The sequence below is a fragment of the Lithobates pipiens genome, unplaced genomic scaffold (assembly GCF_037356315.1).
Source record: "Lithobates pipiens isolate NorthernLeopardFrog02 unplaced genomic scaffold, aLitPip1_a1.2 Scaffold_13, whole genome shotgun sequence".
NCBI lineage: Eukaryota > Metazoa > Chordata > Amphibia > Anura > Ranidae > Lithobates > Lithobates pipiens.
Window position 1 is genome coordinate 187672573 of NW_027507718.1, and position 16687 is coordinate 187689259.

Here is a 16687-nt window from a genome sequence, read left to right on the forward strand (position 1 = left end):
GTGAGACCTGGGATGAAATCTTTTTTTTGTAACAAAGGGGCTAATGGGCCATGCAGGGACTTGAATGAATGAGAGTTTAGAGTCTATCCCAAATACTAAACGATAGGGAGGGGCATAAAATCATAGGTCGGTCCAGAGCCGGTATCCACATGGTATGGGATATCAATTTGGATGGGCATGAATGTGATTCTATATGCATCCACAATGAGTGAGGCTGAGAGGAGTGGAAACTGATAAGCTGGGACAGTTGAGCAGCATAGAAATATTTAAGCAGATCAGGGACTCACAGACCACCCTTCATTTTTGGGGTAGATAGTGTGCCTCTGTTCACCCTAGGTCTCTTGTCACCCAGAGAAATTGAAAAAGCTTTCTTTGAAATTTGAATAAATTTGTTTGGACCAGAACAATAGGCAACATGCAAAAAAGGTAGAGAATCTTGGGAAGCATATTCATCTTTATAGAGCATAATCTGCCGAACTACGATGGAGGATGGATCTGCCAGTTAGTCAAGTCTGTCGTTAAGTGCTTGTAAAGTGCAGGGTAGTTTTGGTAATACAGGGTATGCATGGAGGGAGTTAGATAAATTCCTAGATAGAGAGGGCTGCGGGTTCCCAAACGAACTTATAAGAAGAATGGAGGGTTTCACACTCCGATCTGATAGGGAGATGTTTAACGCTCTGGGTTTTTCCTGATTAATCGAGAGGCCAGAGAGCCTTGAGAAGGGCTGTAATATGCCATAGAGATTAGGAAAGGTGATGATGGGCATGGAGACCATCAGCAGGATGTCGTCTGCAAAAAATGCAGATTTATGCTTCCTGTCCCCACATTCTATCCCCTTTATAGCTGAGTACTCGCGGATTTTGATGGATATCAGTTCTATAGCCAGCACAAACAATAAAGGTGACAGTGGGCAGCCCTGGCGAGTCCCTCATTGTATTGGAAAGAGTCTGGACGGATAGCCATTAATCATTAAAGACGCTGTAGGGGAAACTGTAGAGGGGTTTTAGAGTCGACAAAAACTGTGGACCAAATTTATATCTTGATAAGACATAGAAGAGGTAGTCCCATGAGAGGGAATCGAAGGCCTTTCGAATATCTAAAGATAACAACATGCCTTGTCTGGGCCCCTTCCCATCCCAATCTTAACGGACTGCTGAAATAATGTCTATTATTCTCTGGGTTTGAACAGATGCCTGGAGCCCCCGAATGAATCCTGCTTGATCAGGGTGTATGTAACTTGCGAGAAAAGTATTCAATCTACAGGCCAATATTTTGGGATATTATTTTCAAGTTCACATTTATCAAGGATATTGGGCGGTAATTATAGCAATCTCCATGGTCTTTTCCCGTTTTAGGTATGACATGTATGTACGCTGTGTTTTCATGGGCTTGGATACCATTACCCCCACGGATGTCGTTGGAATAGGCGCATAAGGAATGAGGATTTCTTGATATTTCCGATAGTATTGACCTGAAAAACCGCCTGGGCCGGGAGCCTTAAATGGGTTTAGGAATTTAATGGCCATTTTAATTTCTGTCTCAGAGAATTCTCCTTGCATAAGCTCAGTATGGGCCTGCTGGAACTGCGGTAGAGGGAAGTTTGTTATTTATTTTTTAAATCACAACCTTTACAATCACTTTAAGTCCACCTCGTTCGTAAGACAATAGCTGGTAGGAGCTAACAAGATGTTAACACAGGTGAGATCAGGTCATATACAGGTCAACAGAAAAGGTGAGGTATCAGACAGTAAGCAGGACAAGGTCAGAAAGCAGGCAGGGGCTGGCAAGGTAGCTACTATATTGAAGCACTGAAGTAACAAGGCAAAAACATGATAGCAGAAAACAATAGGGTTCAGCAAAGAAATCAGCAGTTAATTACAGTGAGTCTCAAATCATGTCAGATAATAGGATGCTGAGGCACAGGAACAAAAGCATAAGAATCATCTGAAGGTCTGTCGGTAAGGACAGATGGAAAACCCCAGTTTTATCTAATGGTCAAATGCAGCATGTTTTCAGACACTTTTAGCATTTGTTTGAAATACATTTCTGGTTCAATCATTTTTATTCAATTGCATCATTGAAACAAGGTAACACAAAAAAGCACCTAGTCAGCCCACGCAGGACTGGTGACATAAGTAAAAGCATACATACCCAGCATGGACAAAGAATGAGGAACATCCTCCACAGACAGTCATAATAAAAAAAAATGCAACAGACAGACGTTATATCCCTGTAACTATCAAAATCAACCAGGACAAATGGGCTAGCAAACAACATTGTAATTGGCCCTGGACACACGTAAGAGTCTAAAAAGGGCATAGAAACCCATCAAGAGGAAAAGAACAGAAAAAAGGAAACAAGAAGACAAGACAAAGGCAAGTAAAGAGAGAAGGGGGAGCAGCAGGGGACTCGGGATCATCCGAGATGCTAGTCAGAGCCGACCCATGCTTGTCGCATTTGAAATATGTTTGAGTGCTTCTGTTCATTGACCCTAATACAGAGCATAACTGAGCAATCTCGTTCAGGTATCCATTATTTAAAGCATTCTCTGTTGTTGTATGGCTATCTTTATGTTAACAACTGCCAAACCGAATACTCACCATCAAATTCTGACAACGCTTGCTCAGTCTGTAGTGCATAATGTGCAACCACCGGGGCTTGACGGAATTTGAGATTGGTCTCTCTGAAATTCACAAAATGTTTGTAGTGAGACTATGTAAAGAGTACAAATATTCTAACATATTGTATACCTTTAGTAGCCACCGTATTGTGTGTGTTGCTGGTACTTGGGTGCCCCCCCCCCCCCCCAGAACTTAAGTAGCAGATCTTGAATTGATAGATTATTGCGCCCTAACAGGAGGCCATTACTTAGGTAAGCTAAGTACTGGAGTCGTTTAGGTGGGAAGCCAAGGTGATTGTCAGGGGTAACAAGAGGCAAGTGTCTAAATCAAAGGGCTGAACAGGGACGTAGTCAAAAACAAAGACAAGGTCAGGGCAGAAGACATCCTATGTGTGTGCCGATTAAAAAAAAACAAATCATTATATCCACATTTCTATGACAGTATTTGATAAGAAACTTGCCCTGAGAAAATGTCATTTGATTTTCACATTTTTGTATTGCCGGCAATGTTCCCCTCTGACAGCTGATGACTCTTCCGTTGTTAAAGATGCGGCAGCCGACTTTCTGGCCTGCTTCTTAACAAACAGCTATTCACTGTGCCCTGTTTGGCAAAGCATCGCTTCAACCAATCAGGGCTTAGAAAGAATGCACTGTGCAGCGCGCAGTGCATTGTGGGGAGCTGAGCGGTCAACCATCCCAAAACTTTGCTCATCACTAATAAAGATACAGAAGCTTTAGATGCCTATATTTCTCACATGTCAGATATACTTTTAGGAAGACATGCAGGGGACAGTTCAGTAATGTATAAGGGAAACTAGCAATAAAGCTATGGACGGGAAAATAGAAGGATGTAAAAGCTATCAGTCAGGAGCAGAAAGACCAGTGTCAAGTTTCATCAAGGTTTGTGATGCATTAATTAGAAAGCTTTACATAAAACATACCCATCAATCCCAGCAGTTTCTACATAACACATACTGTTTGGCTCAGTACTGTTCAACAATATCATATCTGCCTGTTAATAAAAAATAACATGTATTATTCAAAACCAAAATACTACGAAAAACTGCCAGCTATATTGAAGGGTAACTTTACTTTCAGGGAAAAAAATTGCAAATTAAAAAATAAATAGTGTATACAATTGTGACACAAGACATATTGTAATTGAATGATATATCACCCTTTCTTTTCAAATTTGCAGTGCTGTAATTTTCTGTAAAATGCAATGCAATATGGCTACCTGGAGGTGTTCTGTACACAGAATATGTACGGAACCCCCCCCCCCCCCCCAGAAATGTAATTTCCTGCTTGTGTAATTGCCTTACTAATATTCCCAGCAAGACACAAATCATCCCCTGCAACAAAAATTAAATTTTTGGTAAGATACAGTTTTTTTTTCTCAACAAAAGTAGATCTTTAAACATGCTGTTTACCCATTGGCTTTTTATTCAACAAGATATTGGACCTATATATTAAAAATGAGTGTCTGGCATAAAGATCCAGGATTAAAGGGTCCAGAGCTAAAGCAATAAGATGGGATCAGCAAACTAGAGCCAAACCACTAGTTAGAACACCAATTCAGGAGCTAAGTAGTAACTATAAGATGAACTAAAGACAAGAGTAATAATAGAGCAGTAGATTCGGTCAATACCAACATTACTGTAGATGAATCAGAGAGTGAAGTCTTTGACCACAACTTATGGGCTGTACACACGATAGGAATTTCTGACAACAAATGTTGGATGTGAGCTTGTTGATGGAAAGTCCAACCACGTGTATGCTCCATCGAACATTTTTTGGCGGACTTTCCACCAACAAATGTTTGAGAGCAGGTTCTCAAATTTTCGGACAACAAGATTTGTTGCGGAAAGTCTGAGCGTGTGTACATAATTCTGAAGCACAAAAGTTCACGCATGCTCGGAATCAAGCAGAAGAGCCGCACTGGCTATTGAACTTCATTTTTCTCGGCTTGTCGTACGCGTTGTACGTCACCGTGTTCTTGACGTTCGTGTATGTGTATACATAGCTTTAGTGTGGTTAAGAACCGTGTAACGGTATCGATTTGGGAGGGAGCAGAAATGCAGGCATAAGACTGTACCCAAAATGTACACACACTGAATTGTTAGGTAGTGCTCATTGTCTGCAGTTCTGTGCAGGTTCTAAATCAGCACATTGCATGTGCGGAAGAAGCAAACTGATATTGTACATACACATATGCCTTCCATACTCTAGGACCAATACCCTGCAGGCAAGCTTTATGACAAAGTATTGCATTAGGGCCAGTTCACGCTGGGATCGAACAAGAACATGTGCAGTGTTCCCCTGTGATTCCAGCAAGTTCCCCTGCAGTGTGATTTCCCAACACATTCATTTGCATGGGCCGAAATCACACCAGAACACTTGAAAGTAGTGCATGCACTACTTTTTTTTTTTTTTAAACGTGCCGCACTAAATTGCATAGTTCCCACAAACGCACTGCATTTGATCTGTGTTTGAGGTGATGTTAACAAAGCATTGGCACCTGTTCTTCCCTATATAGACCATATTGGTGCATGTGATAACCAGAAAATTAGGGGTTAGGATATGTGTCAAGAGAACCACTGTGAGGTAGTGACAGCTGTCTCCTCCTTTCAGACAAAATCATTACAGGGGTCGCTCATATATTGTATCTTACAAAAAACTTCAAATAATAATTCAGATGCATACAAGAAAATGCTAAATATTTGTTTTTAAATAATCTTAAAGTGATTGTAAAGCTTTCATTTTTTTTTTTTTAAACAAACATGTTATACTTACTTGCTCTGAGTGGCCCCAAACCCCCTCTTCTTGGGTCCTGTGACAGTACTTTCCCCTCCTCCTCTTCTTGTTGCTTTCTATGGGGGACCCACCTACAGGCTCAGTGCCAAGCCGCAATGCCTGCATCCATAGACACAAACAGCGCAGCTTGCCCCTCCCCCCTCTGCTTTATTTGATTGGCAGTAGGAGCCAATGGAGAGAGCTGCTGCAGACAGACACAGCGCTGGATCAAGATAGGGCGTAGGTAAGTAGGGTGAGGAGATGATACAGATTCAGGGACATAAATTAAGTTAATAAAATGTCCAGCCTTTACAATCATTTTAATAATGGTTCAATGGGCATAAAAGAAAAGAGAAAAGGGAGAAATGTGGAAGATGAAATGTTTGATATACTGTGTGCAGAGTGGTGTAGTCATATTAGGCCAAGTTTTCAAAGAGCTCTGTTGCCACGGTTTAGAATTTTACTAAATGGCCATGGAATCCACAGATTTTTCACGTCAGTGAATAAATATCTTAAAATAAAATGCCATATTTGAAGATACCATACTGAGAATAACACACGCAAGATTGGAAAGTTGGTATTGAGGTTTATTTACTTAGGCCCCCTTTCACACTGGGGCAGGAGCAGCGTCGGCGGTAAAGCGGCGCTATTTTTAGCGCCTCTTTACCGTTGTTTTAGCAGCGGTATGCGGCCGCTAGCGGGGCGGTTTTAACCCCCACTATCGGCCGAAAAAGGGTTAAAACCGCCTGCAAAGCCACGCTGCCCCATTGATTTCAATGGTTAGGAGTGGTTTAGGAGCAGTGAATACACCGCTCCTTCACTGCTCCAAAGATGCGGCTAGCAGGACTTTTTTTTACCATCCTACTAGCGCACCGATCCAGTGTGAAAGCTGGAGTGAAAGAGGCCAGATTTTTTCAAGCGCTATGCAGGCACTATTTTTAGCGCTGCAGCGCCTGAAAAACGCCCCAGGGGGAAAGGGGCCTTAAGGAGTTTACTTAAGGAGTACAGGCTGTTAATTTAAAAACATGTTTACTTTGCATTGCCATCTCATGATTGGTTGATTAAGATCAAAAAACAGCTTATTCACAAAGTTTAGTGAGAATTCAATGTGCTAAGTGAACAAGAAGCAAATTAAACATTTATGGTTGCCTTCATCACTGGAAGAAGAAGTACACTTACCGGTACAAACTCATCTTTACTTAAGCATACAATGTCACCAACATGAATATTCTTCCATGTTACACTTTTTAACCTAGAAAAGCAAAGAAAAAGAATGTTTTTACTCTGATTTTCAAGTATGCACACACATTGTAGGTGATTGGAAAGGTAAAAATAAATAAATAAATAACAAACATATCATACTTACCTCCACTGTGCAGTTTGTTTTGCACAGATTAGCCCAGAACATCCTCTTCTGGGCTCTTCCCCACATCTGATAACCCCCTCAGAGAAGCGCTTCCCCGAGGGGGTTACCTTGCGGGCGCCCCCTCCAGAGTCCAGCATTTGGCGTCCATAGAGATTGAATGCTGGACTTGGCCCCGCCCCCCGGCACTCACGTCATTGGAATTGATTGACAGCAGCGGGTGACAATGGCTGCGCTGCCATCAATCTATCCAATCAAGAGCCAAGAACCCCGGGCAGGTGCTGTAGCTGCGTCGTATTTGGTCCGTCGGACCAGCATACAGACGACCGGGTTTCCCACTAGAAACTGGGTCCAGCGGAGTTCTTGCGGGAAAATGTAAAACATGTTCTATTTCTAAAGTCCTTGGGATTTTTGGACAGCAAAGGTCTGATGGAGCCCACACATGATTGAATTGTCCGATTGATTCGTTCCGTCTGACCTTTGCTGTCAAAAAGTCTGGTCGTGTGTACGTGGCATTACTAATGCAGCCACTACATCTAAAGATGGGTAAGCTACAATACATTTTTGATACAAAAAAATGTATTTAATATAGACTAGATTTTATAAATCAGTGTAAGTACTCTTTTACTTTTGGAAAAAAGCCATTGTTATTGTGTCCCCATTGTGTACCAGTGCAGTCATCACTAAGATGATCCTCACATTTCAAGATATAAGGGCAGGGTGCTGAGAAATAGAAATGGGCCAGAGAAGTATCTAAAATGTCTGCTGTGTTGCCAACAGTGTTAATTGCATACACAATTTCCGTCATGTTTTCAGTGACGAAAACTAAAGTAAAATACTAAAACTAAATCAATTGATGAAAACTATGAGGAAAATCAATTACAATTTGTCAACGAATGAAAATGAAACAAAAAACAATGCCCTGCAAACCATGTGGTGAGTGTTTCCCCAGCAAGGTAGCAGTGCTTAGTTAGCACTATGAAAAATAGCAGCCTCAGTGCATGCGCGGAGTCTATCGTATCGTGGCAGATACCATTTTAAGCCGCCACAATGGTGTTGGGAGGAAACCGTGGCAAATCAAAAATTCTCCTCACAAAAGACATACAGGGGCGCACCGCAGCTAAAATGGCAGCAGCTCCCTCCACATTCACTGCCTCAGTATGTTCCCACAGGCAAAAAACAACTAAGCTAATTTCTCCTGCTGATTCAGAAACTGAACAAACATTTTCACATAATCCCTCACAAATATCCACAGCATCTCCAGCACTTTTGCATCAGTTTGAGAAAATGCTTCATAAGGCATTAAAGAAGACCTCTGAACAGATAACTAGCAGCCTCACCAAAGAGATTAGAGAGCTAGGCAACCGCACTGCTGCTTTGGAGTTAAAAATGGATGAAATAGAATTGAACACACAGGACAATATGACTGAAATGCAGAATTTAAAAGAAGAAAATGTATTACTCCAATCCAAATTAGGGGACTATGACAATAGGACCAGGAGATCCATTTTGCGTATAAGAGGAATTCCAGAAAAGGTGACAGACCTACAGTCTACAATTACTGCGCTGTTTCAAGAACTTCAACCTTCCATCCCTATAGAATGCCCGGAATTAGACAGAGTCCACCGAGCCCTCGCAGCAAAGAAAACAGATGGTCCCCCAAGAGACATAATTGTAAAATTTCACTATTATGCCCTGTACACATGATCGGACTTCCCTCGGAAAATGTGCGATCGGATCTTGTTGTTGGAAAATCCAATTGTGTGTGGGCTCCATATGACTTTTTCCATTGGAATTTCCGACACACAGAGTTTGAGAGCAGGATCTAAAATTTTCCGAAAACAAAATCCGATCGTTTAAATTATGATCGTGTGTAGACAATTCCGACAGACAAAGTGCCACGCATGAGTAAATTACGAGACAAAAGCTATTAGCTACTGGCCCATTTATAGTCCCGGTGTACGTGTTCTATATCACCGCGTTCTGAATGATCAGATTTTCCGACAACTTTGTGCGACCGTGTGTATGCAAGACAATTTTGGGCCAAAATCGAGATAAAAAAAGATTTAATGTTTCAAGGGTATAAATATCAGCTATTTGCGGATCTATCCCAGCTCACTATTGCCATAAGGCGCTCAATGAAACCCCAATTACTGGAACTCTAACGCCACAGTATTATATACCAATGGGGATTCCCCTTTTCCATCAAATTCACTTTTCAAGGCAAGAGATACACCTCTAGAACGGCTGAAGTTGATGCATGAAACAACTTGCACATCCCCACAGTGCAGAAGAGCAGCCCCATCTTCACCAACAAGCAACACACCTCAAAATATAAGGAATAAAGGAAATCACCATTCTCACAAAAGAATAAAATATGCCCCCATTCCTTTGGACCAAGAAGATTCCATGGATTGAAAATATTAACTCATAGCAAATTCAGTTGTTTTGTTTTGAAAGAGATCATATATCCTGGTTGATGGTAATCATCACATACCACGTGACTTTCTCAAAGGCTCCCTTTGAGAAAGTCACGTGGTATGTGATGCAACGCGTCAGGGAGGAGTTGAGGTGTCGTTCGTTACTTCCGGTCGCGGCCGAGACCGGAAACACCGCTGTTTACATTCCTGAATTGTTTTACTGTAATGTAAGTGTGGATATTTTTATTTAAATAAAGTGTATTTGCATTACTACTCATTGGAACCCCCCCTTACTCTCTTATATATTACCCAGATTATGGATATGGGAGGAACTAGCTGAGGTTCTGGAGGTTATATTGATAAATGGTGGAAGATTGCTTACTAACCACCCCTCAAGCGTGACCCAGTCCTTAGGGACCTTGATTAGAGGTGAGAGGCTGGGGGAAACAAGGGGTGCACGTAAAGCACTGAAGGTTGAAGGAAGAGTGAATATTACACTGATTGCTCACATTGCATGATTACCATCAATTGCTGAATGGATTGCACAATTTTTGAGTGGACTGTTTACACATTTTCTCACTTTGCACTGGATATTTATTTATTTTTAAATTTTTTGGAGTTTTGGCAGAAATACGTTATGTGATTTTGCACTATTTGCACTGCTGCATGAACTTTGTGATTGATTGATTTTTTTTTTATATCGTCATTTTTGATGCACTTCATTATTTATGTCATATTGATATTTTATGCACTTTATTGCTGGTTATCAGTTTTGCTACTTTTTTGCACATTTGCATGCACTGTATGAATTTACATTTACATAATTTTTATTTGTATATTTATTATCTTGGTAAGAACATATTTTAGTAATAATTTAGTTAGCGCCACATAAAACACCCCCTGTATTCCTATTTTGAGTGGAGAGAACACTTTTATATGTGAGCAGCTTTCTATAGTTTATACTCAGTTCTCCTAGCGAGGTGTTGCGCAACAGGATCTTCCTATTTTTATATATCCTGGTTGAACTCTTTTACCTGAGAGACTTTTATTTAATTTTTTTCACAACCAGTGAGATGTCTCCCTTTTTCATTTTTCCTTATATATAAATTATTTTTCTTTTTGTGATTTTAGTTTCACAAATGGTCAGGAAATGACTAAGGCCGCGTACACACGGGCGGATTGTCTGCCCAACTAAGTTCGTCAGACAATCCGACAGACAGTCCGGACAGTACGGACTTGATCACACACGATGAACAGACAGTCCGCTGAAAGCTTGCGCGATGACGTATACAGCACGTACGACGGGACTAGAAATACGACGTCCAATACACTGCAATGCAACCTTCGGCCGTGTAAATCCTTTCTGAGCATGCGCCATACTTAGTCCGTCCAACTTGCCTACACACGAGCGGACTGTCCGCTGAAACCAAGTTTGGACGGACAAAACCAAGTTTGGACGGACAAAATTACGGAAATTCCGAAAGACTTAGTCCGTCAGACTGTCCGCTGAAAAAGTCCGCTGAAGCCCACACACGAGCGGATTGTCCGCTGAAACACGGTTTCATCAGGGAATGATGAAGTCACATGACTGGTGACGATACGCGTAGGAACGCTATTGGAGAGTGAGGAAACCGGAAGTGACGTCCGGAGTACGAGCGCGGTTGTAACTGTGCATTTTATGTTTTTTAAATGTGAGTACCCAAGACTTTTCCTATTTGAATAAATTGAAACTGTGAATACATACTTCACTATTGGAGTGTTCCCCTTTCTTCCCTTTATGTTAACTACATATACATGGTGACTGAGTGTCCAGAGTAAAACCATTTACTGAACCTACACCAGTGGATAGCAAGTGTTGTTTGGAATGCTGTTTACCTTACAGCAGTAAGGTAAGGTAGTTATTGCACCTAGTGTGTGAACACAAGATCCACAGGAGCACCAAAGGGAATCAGCCCCCTTCTTTTGTCACGCAGGATACTGATTTATCTACCACTGAATGGACTCACATTTTGCATGATTATAGATAACCCTCATTTGATGTGATATTTTAGAGCACTTTCTGGACGGTTATACTTTAGAGCACATTCTGGATGTGCGTTTGGACTTCAATTATTATTTGCAGCACTATATGCACTTTGATTAAGATACACTGGATGGTATTGCACTATACTAAATTGCACTATTAAGTTTTTATAAGTACTACCCTTTTGTATATCTTGAGTATTTAACTTTTTATTTTTTATTTTTTATTCCCATTTTTATTTTTATTATATATACTTTATATATTTTTTTTATTTCAATCCTATACCTATTTTATATTTTAATTTTATTTTCATTTTTTATATTTATTTTTATTTGAAATCACCGCTGTCCCCTGTAATTCCGAGCGTCCATCTTCTTGGTGGGTCTCGCTGCTCTGGTGCTGTGATTCGCTGGAGCAGCGATGACGTCACTCCCGCGCATGTGCACGGGAGCCGACACTCGCGGCATATCGCTGCGATCTGTGGCTTATCCAGTAGCGGTGGCTGTCTTCAGGTAAATATCTCCTAAACCGTATAGGTTTAAGAGATATTTCTTGGACCTACAGGTAAGCCTTAATCTAGGCTTACCTGTAGATCAAAGTGGTTTGTAAATGTTTACAACCACTTTAACGGTGGCTAATATTATAGTTTGAATACAAACACAGTTAATAGAAATAATACTATCTTCAGGCATACCATTGACATATATATACGAGATAGTTCAGAATTAATAAAAATGTATCTATTACTCCAGATTTAACCCAGTTATTAAATTCCTTCGGTACTATTGTTTTAAATTGCCTTCAGGATATATGACAAGTTAAACTAAAAATGTTATATTCTCTAGGCAATTATATAGGAATACCTAGAATGATAACATTTATCAAATTACCAGCTACCCGAAATACATGCATCCTTTTGATGCTTTCACTATAGGGCTTTTTCCCTGCATGTAGGTGACCCATGCGCCCTCCTTGGTCTACCTTGTTCATCTACACATATGATGTGGGTGATTGATGTAGGTTCTTTTTCCCTTGATAGGGATCCACATACCCTATCACGGGCCAATTTTGAAATGTTTGCATATCTATTTGTCTCAAATCAAGCTATATTTATGTTAACCTTTTTTGCTTCTGTTTTTTCTTTCTCTTCCACTTCAGACTCTACGAGACCCCCTTTCTCTCCTATTCCTATTAAGTTCACACAGGTCACTTTCCCGTTTTTATTCGCAAATTTTTACTGCCTCTGCAAATTCCAAACAAAGAGGAACTCTTATAGCTATCCATCGATCCACCCCTTTCACTTTATTATCAGAGGTCAAAGACACAGAAGGATGATACATAATACTTCGGGGACATATGATCGATACGGCAGTCACTATTGTATCATACTATGCACCTAACAATAATCCCTCCTCTTTCTTCTCGCATCTTTTGCAAGTGGTGAATACACACAAAATTGGAACAGTGATTATGGGCGGTGATTCTAATCAGGTTATCTTCCCATTTCTTGACAAATCGCCCTACACACCTCACAATACCTCGACCAAATAATCATTCTCTGAACTCCTCTCCAAGTACAACTTAGTTGATACCTGGAGAGAAAGTAATCCAGCTAAAAAAAGATACACTTACTTTTCACACCCTCATCAATCCTTCTCCTGCATTGACTATATTTTCTTAACTATCGGTATGATACCTGAGATTCTTACATCTGATATACTCCCCATTCCATGGTCAGACCACAATGCGGTAGTTACAACCATAGTTTCCACTATGCCAAAGGCACATGATCCTACTGGGTATCTACCAGACACAATTCTAAAACGCCCATTACAATGCCAGAAAGTTGAGCAGGCTTTGAAAGAATACTTTATGCACAATAACACACCTGATATATCCCCCCTTACACTCTGGGAAGCGCACAAACCGGTATTGTGAGGCGATATACAGAGACAAATGGCATTGTTTAAAAGGGAACGTAAAATCCTTGGCGAAAACTAGAAAACGACTTTAATGCTGCGTGTGTTGCATTTCAAAACAATTCGACATGCACCACGAAATCCCAATTAGAGAAAACATGTATAGAATAGGACTTATTTCTTATGGAAACACCAGATAAAACTCTACTAGACATATTTTTTATACAAAAACTAACAAAGCAGGCACTTATTTAACACGTGCACTACATTCAATTAATAAACCATTCAAACTTAGTCCCTTGAAGGTATCAAAAGACAATTACACTAGCAACCCAGTCAAAATCGTGCATAAATTCAAAACGAATCTAGCATCTTTATACAAATCAACTCAAAATTTTAATGATACCGAAGCTTATTCCTTCTTTTCTAACATAACTTATGACTTATCCCGTGATCAAAAAGAACTTTTAGAAAAACCTATATCAACGGATGAAGTGGCTGCCTCCATTAAAGAACTAAAAACAAATTAAAAGACCGAGCTCTTATTTTTTTATTTTAGAACCCTTAGCCCAATTTATTAGGACCGATTACTTGCATTGAAGTAGGTGGTCTACAGCATAAACTCTTTTTCTGTCATCCTCACAAATTTCAGGCCCTAGTCTTTTGGCCATTTTAAGTAGATTTGCATCAATCTCAGGCCTGGCCATTAACCCTAAGAAATGCCTAGCTCTTGATATCTCACTAACTGATGCAGAATTAATTTCAATAAAAACTGCACTCCCCTTTATATGGGCAGAAAAGTCATCCCATACTATCCCATATTTAGGAATCCACCTAACAGCCTATACATATACAAATTTATTCACGGCCAATTACCCACCCTTATTCAAACAAATAACAACATTGTTAAAACAATGGTCTCAACTCCCATTACCCTGGATAGGAAGAATAAATGCAACTAAAATGCCCATTTTGCCCAAGGTATTATACATATTTCGAGTATTACCAATTTCTATCCCATCTTATTATCTGAGAGTACCATACAAAAAAGGAAATCCCATTATGGGTACTAATAGAAGCGTTGGAATGTGATCCACTTTCAATCACTAACTTAATATGGCTTCATCCTAAAGATTGTCGTGCACTAAGAAACCCTATAACTAAATATTTTGTATCCCTTTGGGACAGCCTGAAAACCACATATCCAGGGCAGGACTTACCATTGGGCTTGACTGGGCTCAAGCCCATGGGCCCCACCAAATAGGGGGCCCCGCAGAGATGCATAGTCGAGTGTACTCGGCTCGGCTCCGCTCACGTGAGCCAAGCCGAGTACACTCGGATACTCTCTGCTCCACTCGGGGACTGCGACAGAACCCGAGAGCCACCAAGAGGACCCGAGAGCTGCCAAGAGGACCCGAGAGCCACAGAGAGGACCCGAGAGCCACGAGATGCGACATTTTTAAACTTCAAGACTGTAATGACAAGGCTACAAATGACACTGGGGCAAGGCTGCAAAATGACAAGGCTACACTGACACTGGACAAGGCTGCAGATGGATGGGCAAGGCTGCCGATGGACACTGATAAGGGTGCATTAATGGGCATTTAAATGTAAGTTTTTTTACTTAAACTTCCCTCCTAAAAGTTTTTTTCCTTTTAAATCCCATCCTAAACTTCGGGTACATGTTATACGCCGATAAATCCGATAATGTATAGAAGGTAGGGCCCGAAAGTGACTCAAGCCCAGGGGCCCCCACCACCCTAAGTCCTGCCCTGCACATATCAACTACAATCAAAACATAATCCTCTATTATACTTTTTCAAAAATACTGCCTTCTACCCGGCCTGGCTATACCTGAAATCTTTAAAAGCCTGGTAAAATGCTAATCTCTTAAAACACCATGTATTTATTACTCCTAATTCCTCCCAATCATTTCCATAACTTAGGGAAAGCTATGGTTTTCCGCAGTCTGAACTGTTCAGATACCTACAAATCAATAACTTTTTTGCATCCATCACAAATACTGAACCACCCCTACCTCACCTTTCCACTTTTGAATCAATGTGCAAAAATGACCCACTTGCTAAAGGCATGATATCATCTCTTTACACACAAATTTTGACTAAACCAAAACCTGATAAATTAACCTATGTCCAAAAATGGGAGGAAGATTTGGGACAAAAGCTGGATGATGCAGAATGGTCCGCAATATGGTTAACTACTAAATCCTCCTCATCCAATATTACTGCAATGGAAACAAATTATAAAGTCCTAACCCAGTGGTACCTTGTACCTGCCAGAGTAGCTAAATACACTCCCAATTATTCAGCCCTCTATTTCAGGGGTTGTACAGATCCAGGTACACATTTACATATATGGTGGACATGTCCAGTAGCAAAATATTTTTGGGGGAAAATCTTTGAACTTGCCTCCAAAATGTTACAAATGCCACTAATACCGGACTCTTTCATTGCATTACTTAATCTAAAACCTGGATATCTAACACTCTCCCAACACTCTCCTTCAACTTTCAACTGCTGCTAAATAAACAATGACGAAAGCATGGAAATCACCAATACTGACACTGAAACTAAGAACAGAATGAATTCTGCAATGTCTCATGCTAAAATGTCTGCTATTGAAGGTAACCGAATTCCAAAATTAAAGAAAATATCGAATCCATGGATTAAAACTCATTTACCGCCAAATTTCAACGACTCAGTCTTTCAGCCATGGTAACTGATTATTTAACTGATTACCTGATTAGTTAACAAAACCATATAGTCACGTCTTTTTCATATATGGAATAACTAAACTGAACCACGCTCTGGTACCTGGACCGACCTTGTGAACTTACTCTTTATCTATTCTTGCCTTTCCCCCCTTTTCTACTACCTTTCTTTATTTTTTTTCTCATTTTATATTACTGTACAATTTTTGATCATCCATATCTGCTCTTCAGTAATACATACTAGAACTAGTGTGTGTGTGTGTGTGTGTGTATATATATATATTTATGGCCCAGAGCCCTCTGACCGATACGGATAAGGATGACAAACAAGGATAACACAAAACTCGCTTACTTGAACCGGACCTGAAAGTGTGCCCTGGCCTAACGTAGGGTATACCAAAATAAGGGGGCATACCCTTGATAGAGAAATGAGTAATGAATGAAATGAAAATGAAATGGAGTGAAATGAGTACTCGCCCGGGAGTATAATGCTTGAGAAATGCCCTGACAGGGGATGGGTGGGTGGGTATCGCGCACCGGAACCGACGAGGGAGCCAGGCGAACGGGCTGGTTATATACTCCACCGGGCTCCACCCATAATTCCAGGCCACCATACTGGCCTTTCCATTTATGGCCCAGAGCCCTCTGACCGATACGGATAAGGATGACAAACAAGGATAACACAAAACTCGCTTACTTGAACCGGACCTGAAAGTGTGCCCTGGCCTAACGTAGGGTATACCAAAATAAGGGGGCAAAAACATACAGGTAGGGAATGCCTTTATTGATTCGAGTTTGTTACTGGGTGAGCTTGATGA

The 16687-nt window shown here is 40.6% G+C and overlaps 1 protein-coding gene across 5 annotated transcripts in view; it reads right to left on the reverse strand.

The window, feature by feature from the left end:
* The window catches only part of LOC143974510 (phospholipid-transporting ATPase IK-like), a 293505-nt gene that overhangs the window by 157116 nt on the left and 119702 nt on the right, over positions 1-16687 (reverse strand). For all 5 annotated transcript variants that reach the window (XM_077475984.1, XM_077475987.1, XM_077475985.1 and 2 more), the window contains 3 exons: positions 6593-6665; positions 3562-3632; positions 2601-2683 (listed from right to left, as the gene is read on the reverse strand). In XM_077475984.1, the coding sequence (XP_077332110.1) occupies positions 2601-2683; positions 3562-3632; positions 6593-6665 (227 nt within the window). The remainder of the gene's footprint in view (positions 1-2600; positions 2684-3561; positions 3633-6592; positions 6666-16687) is intronic.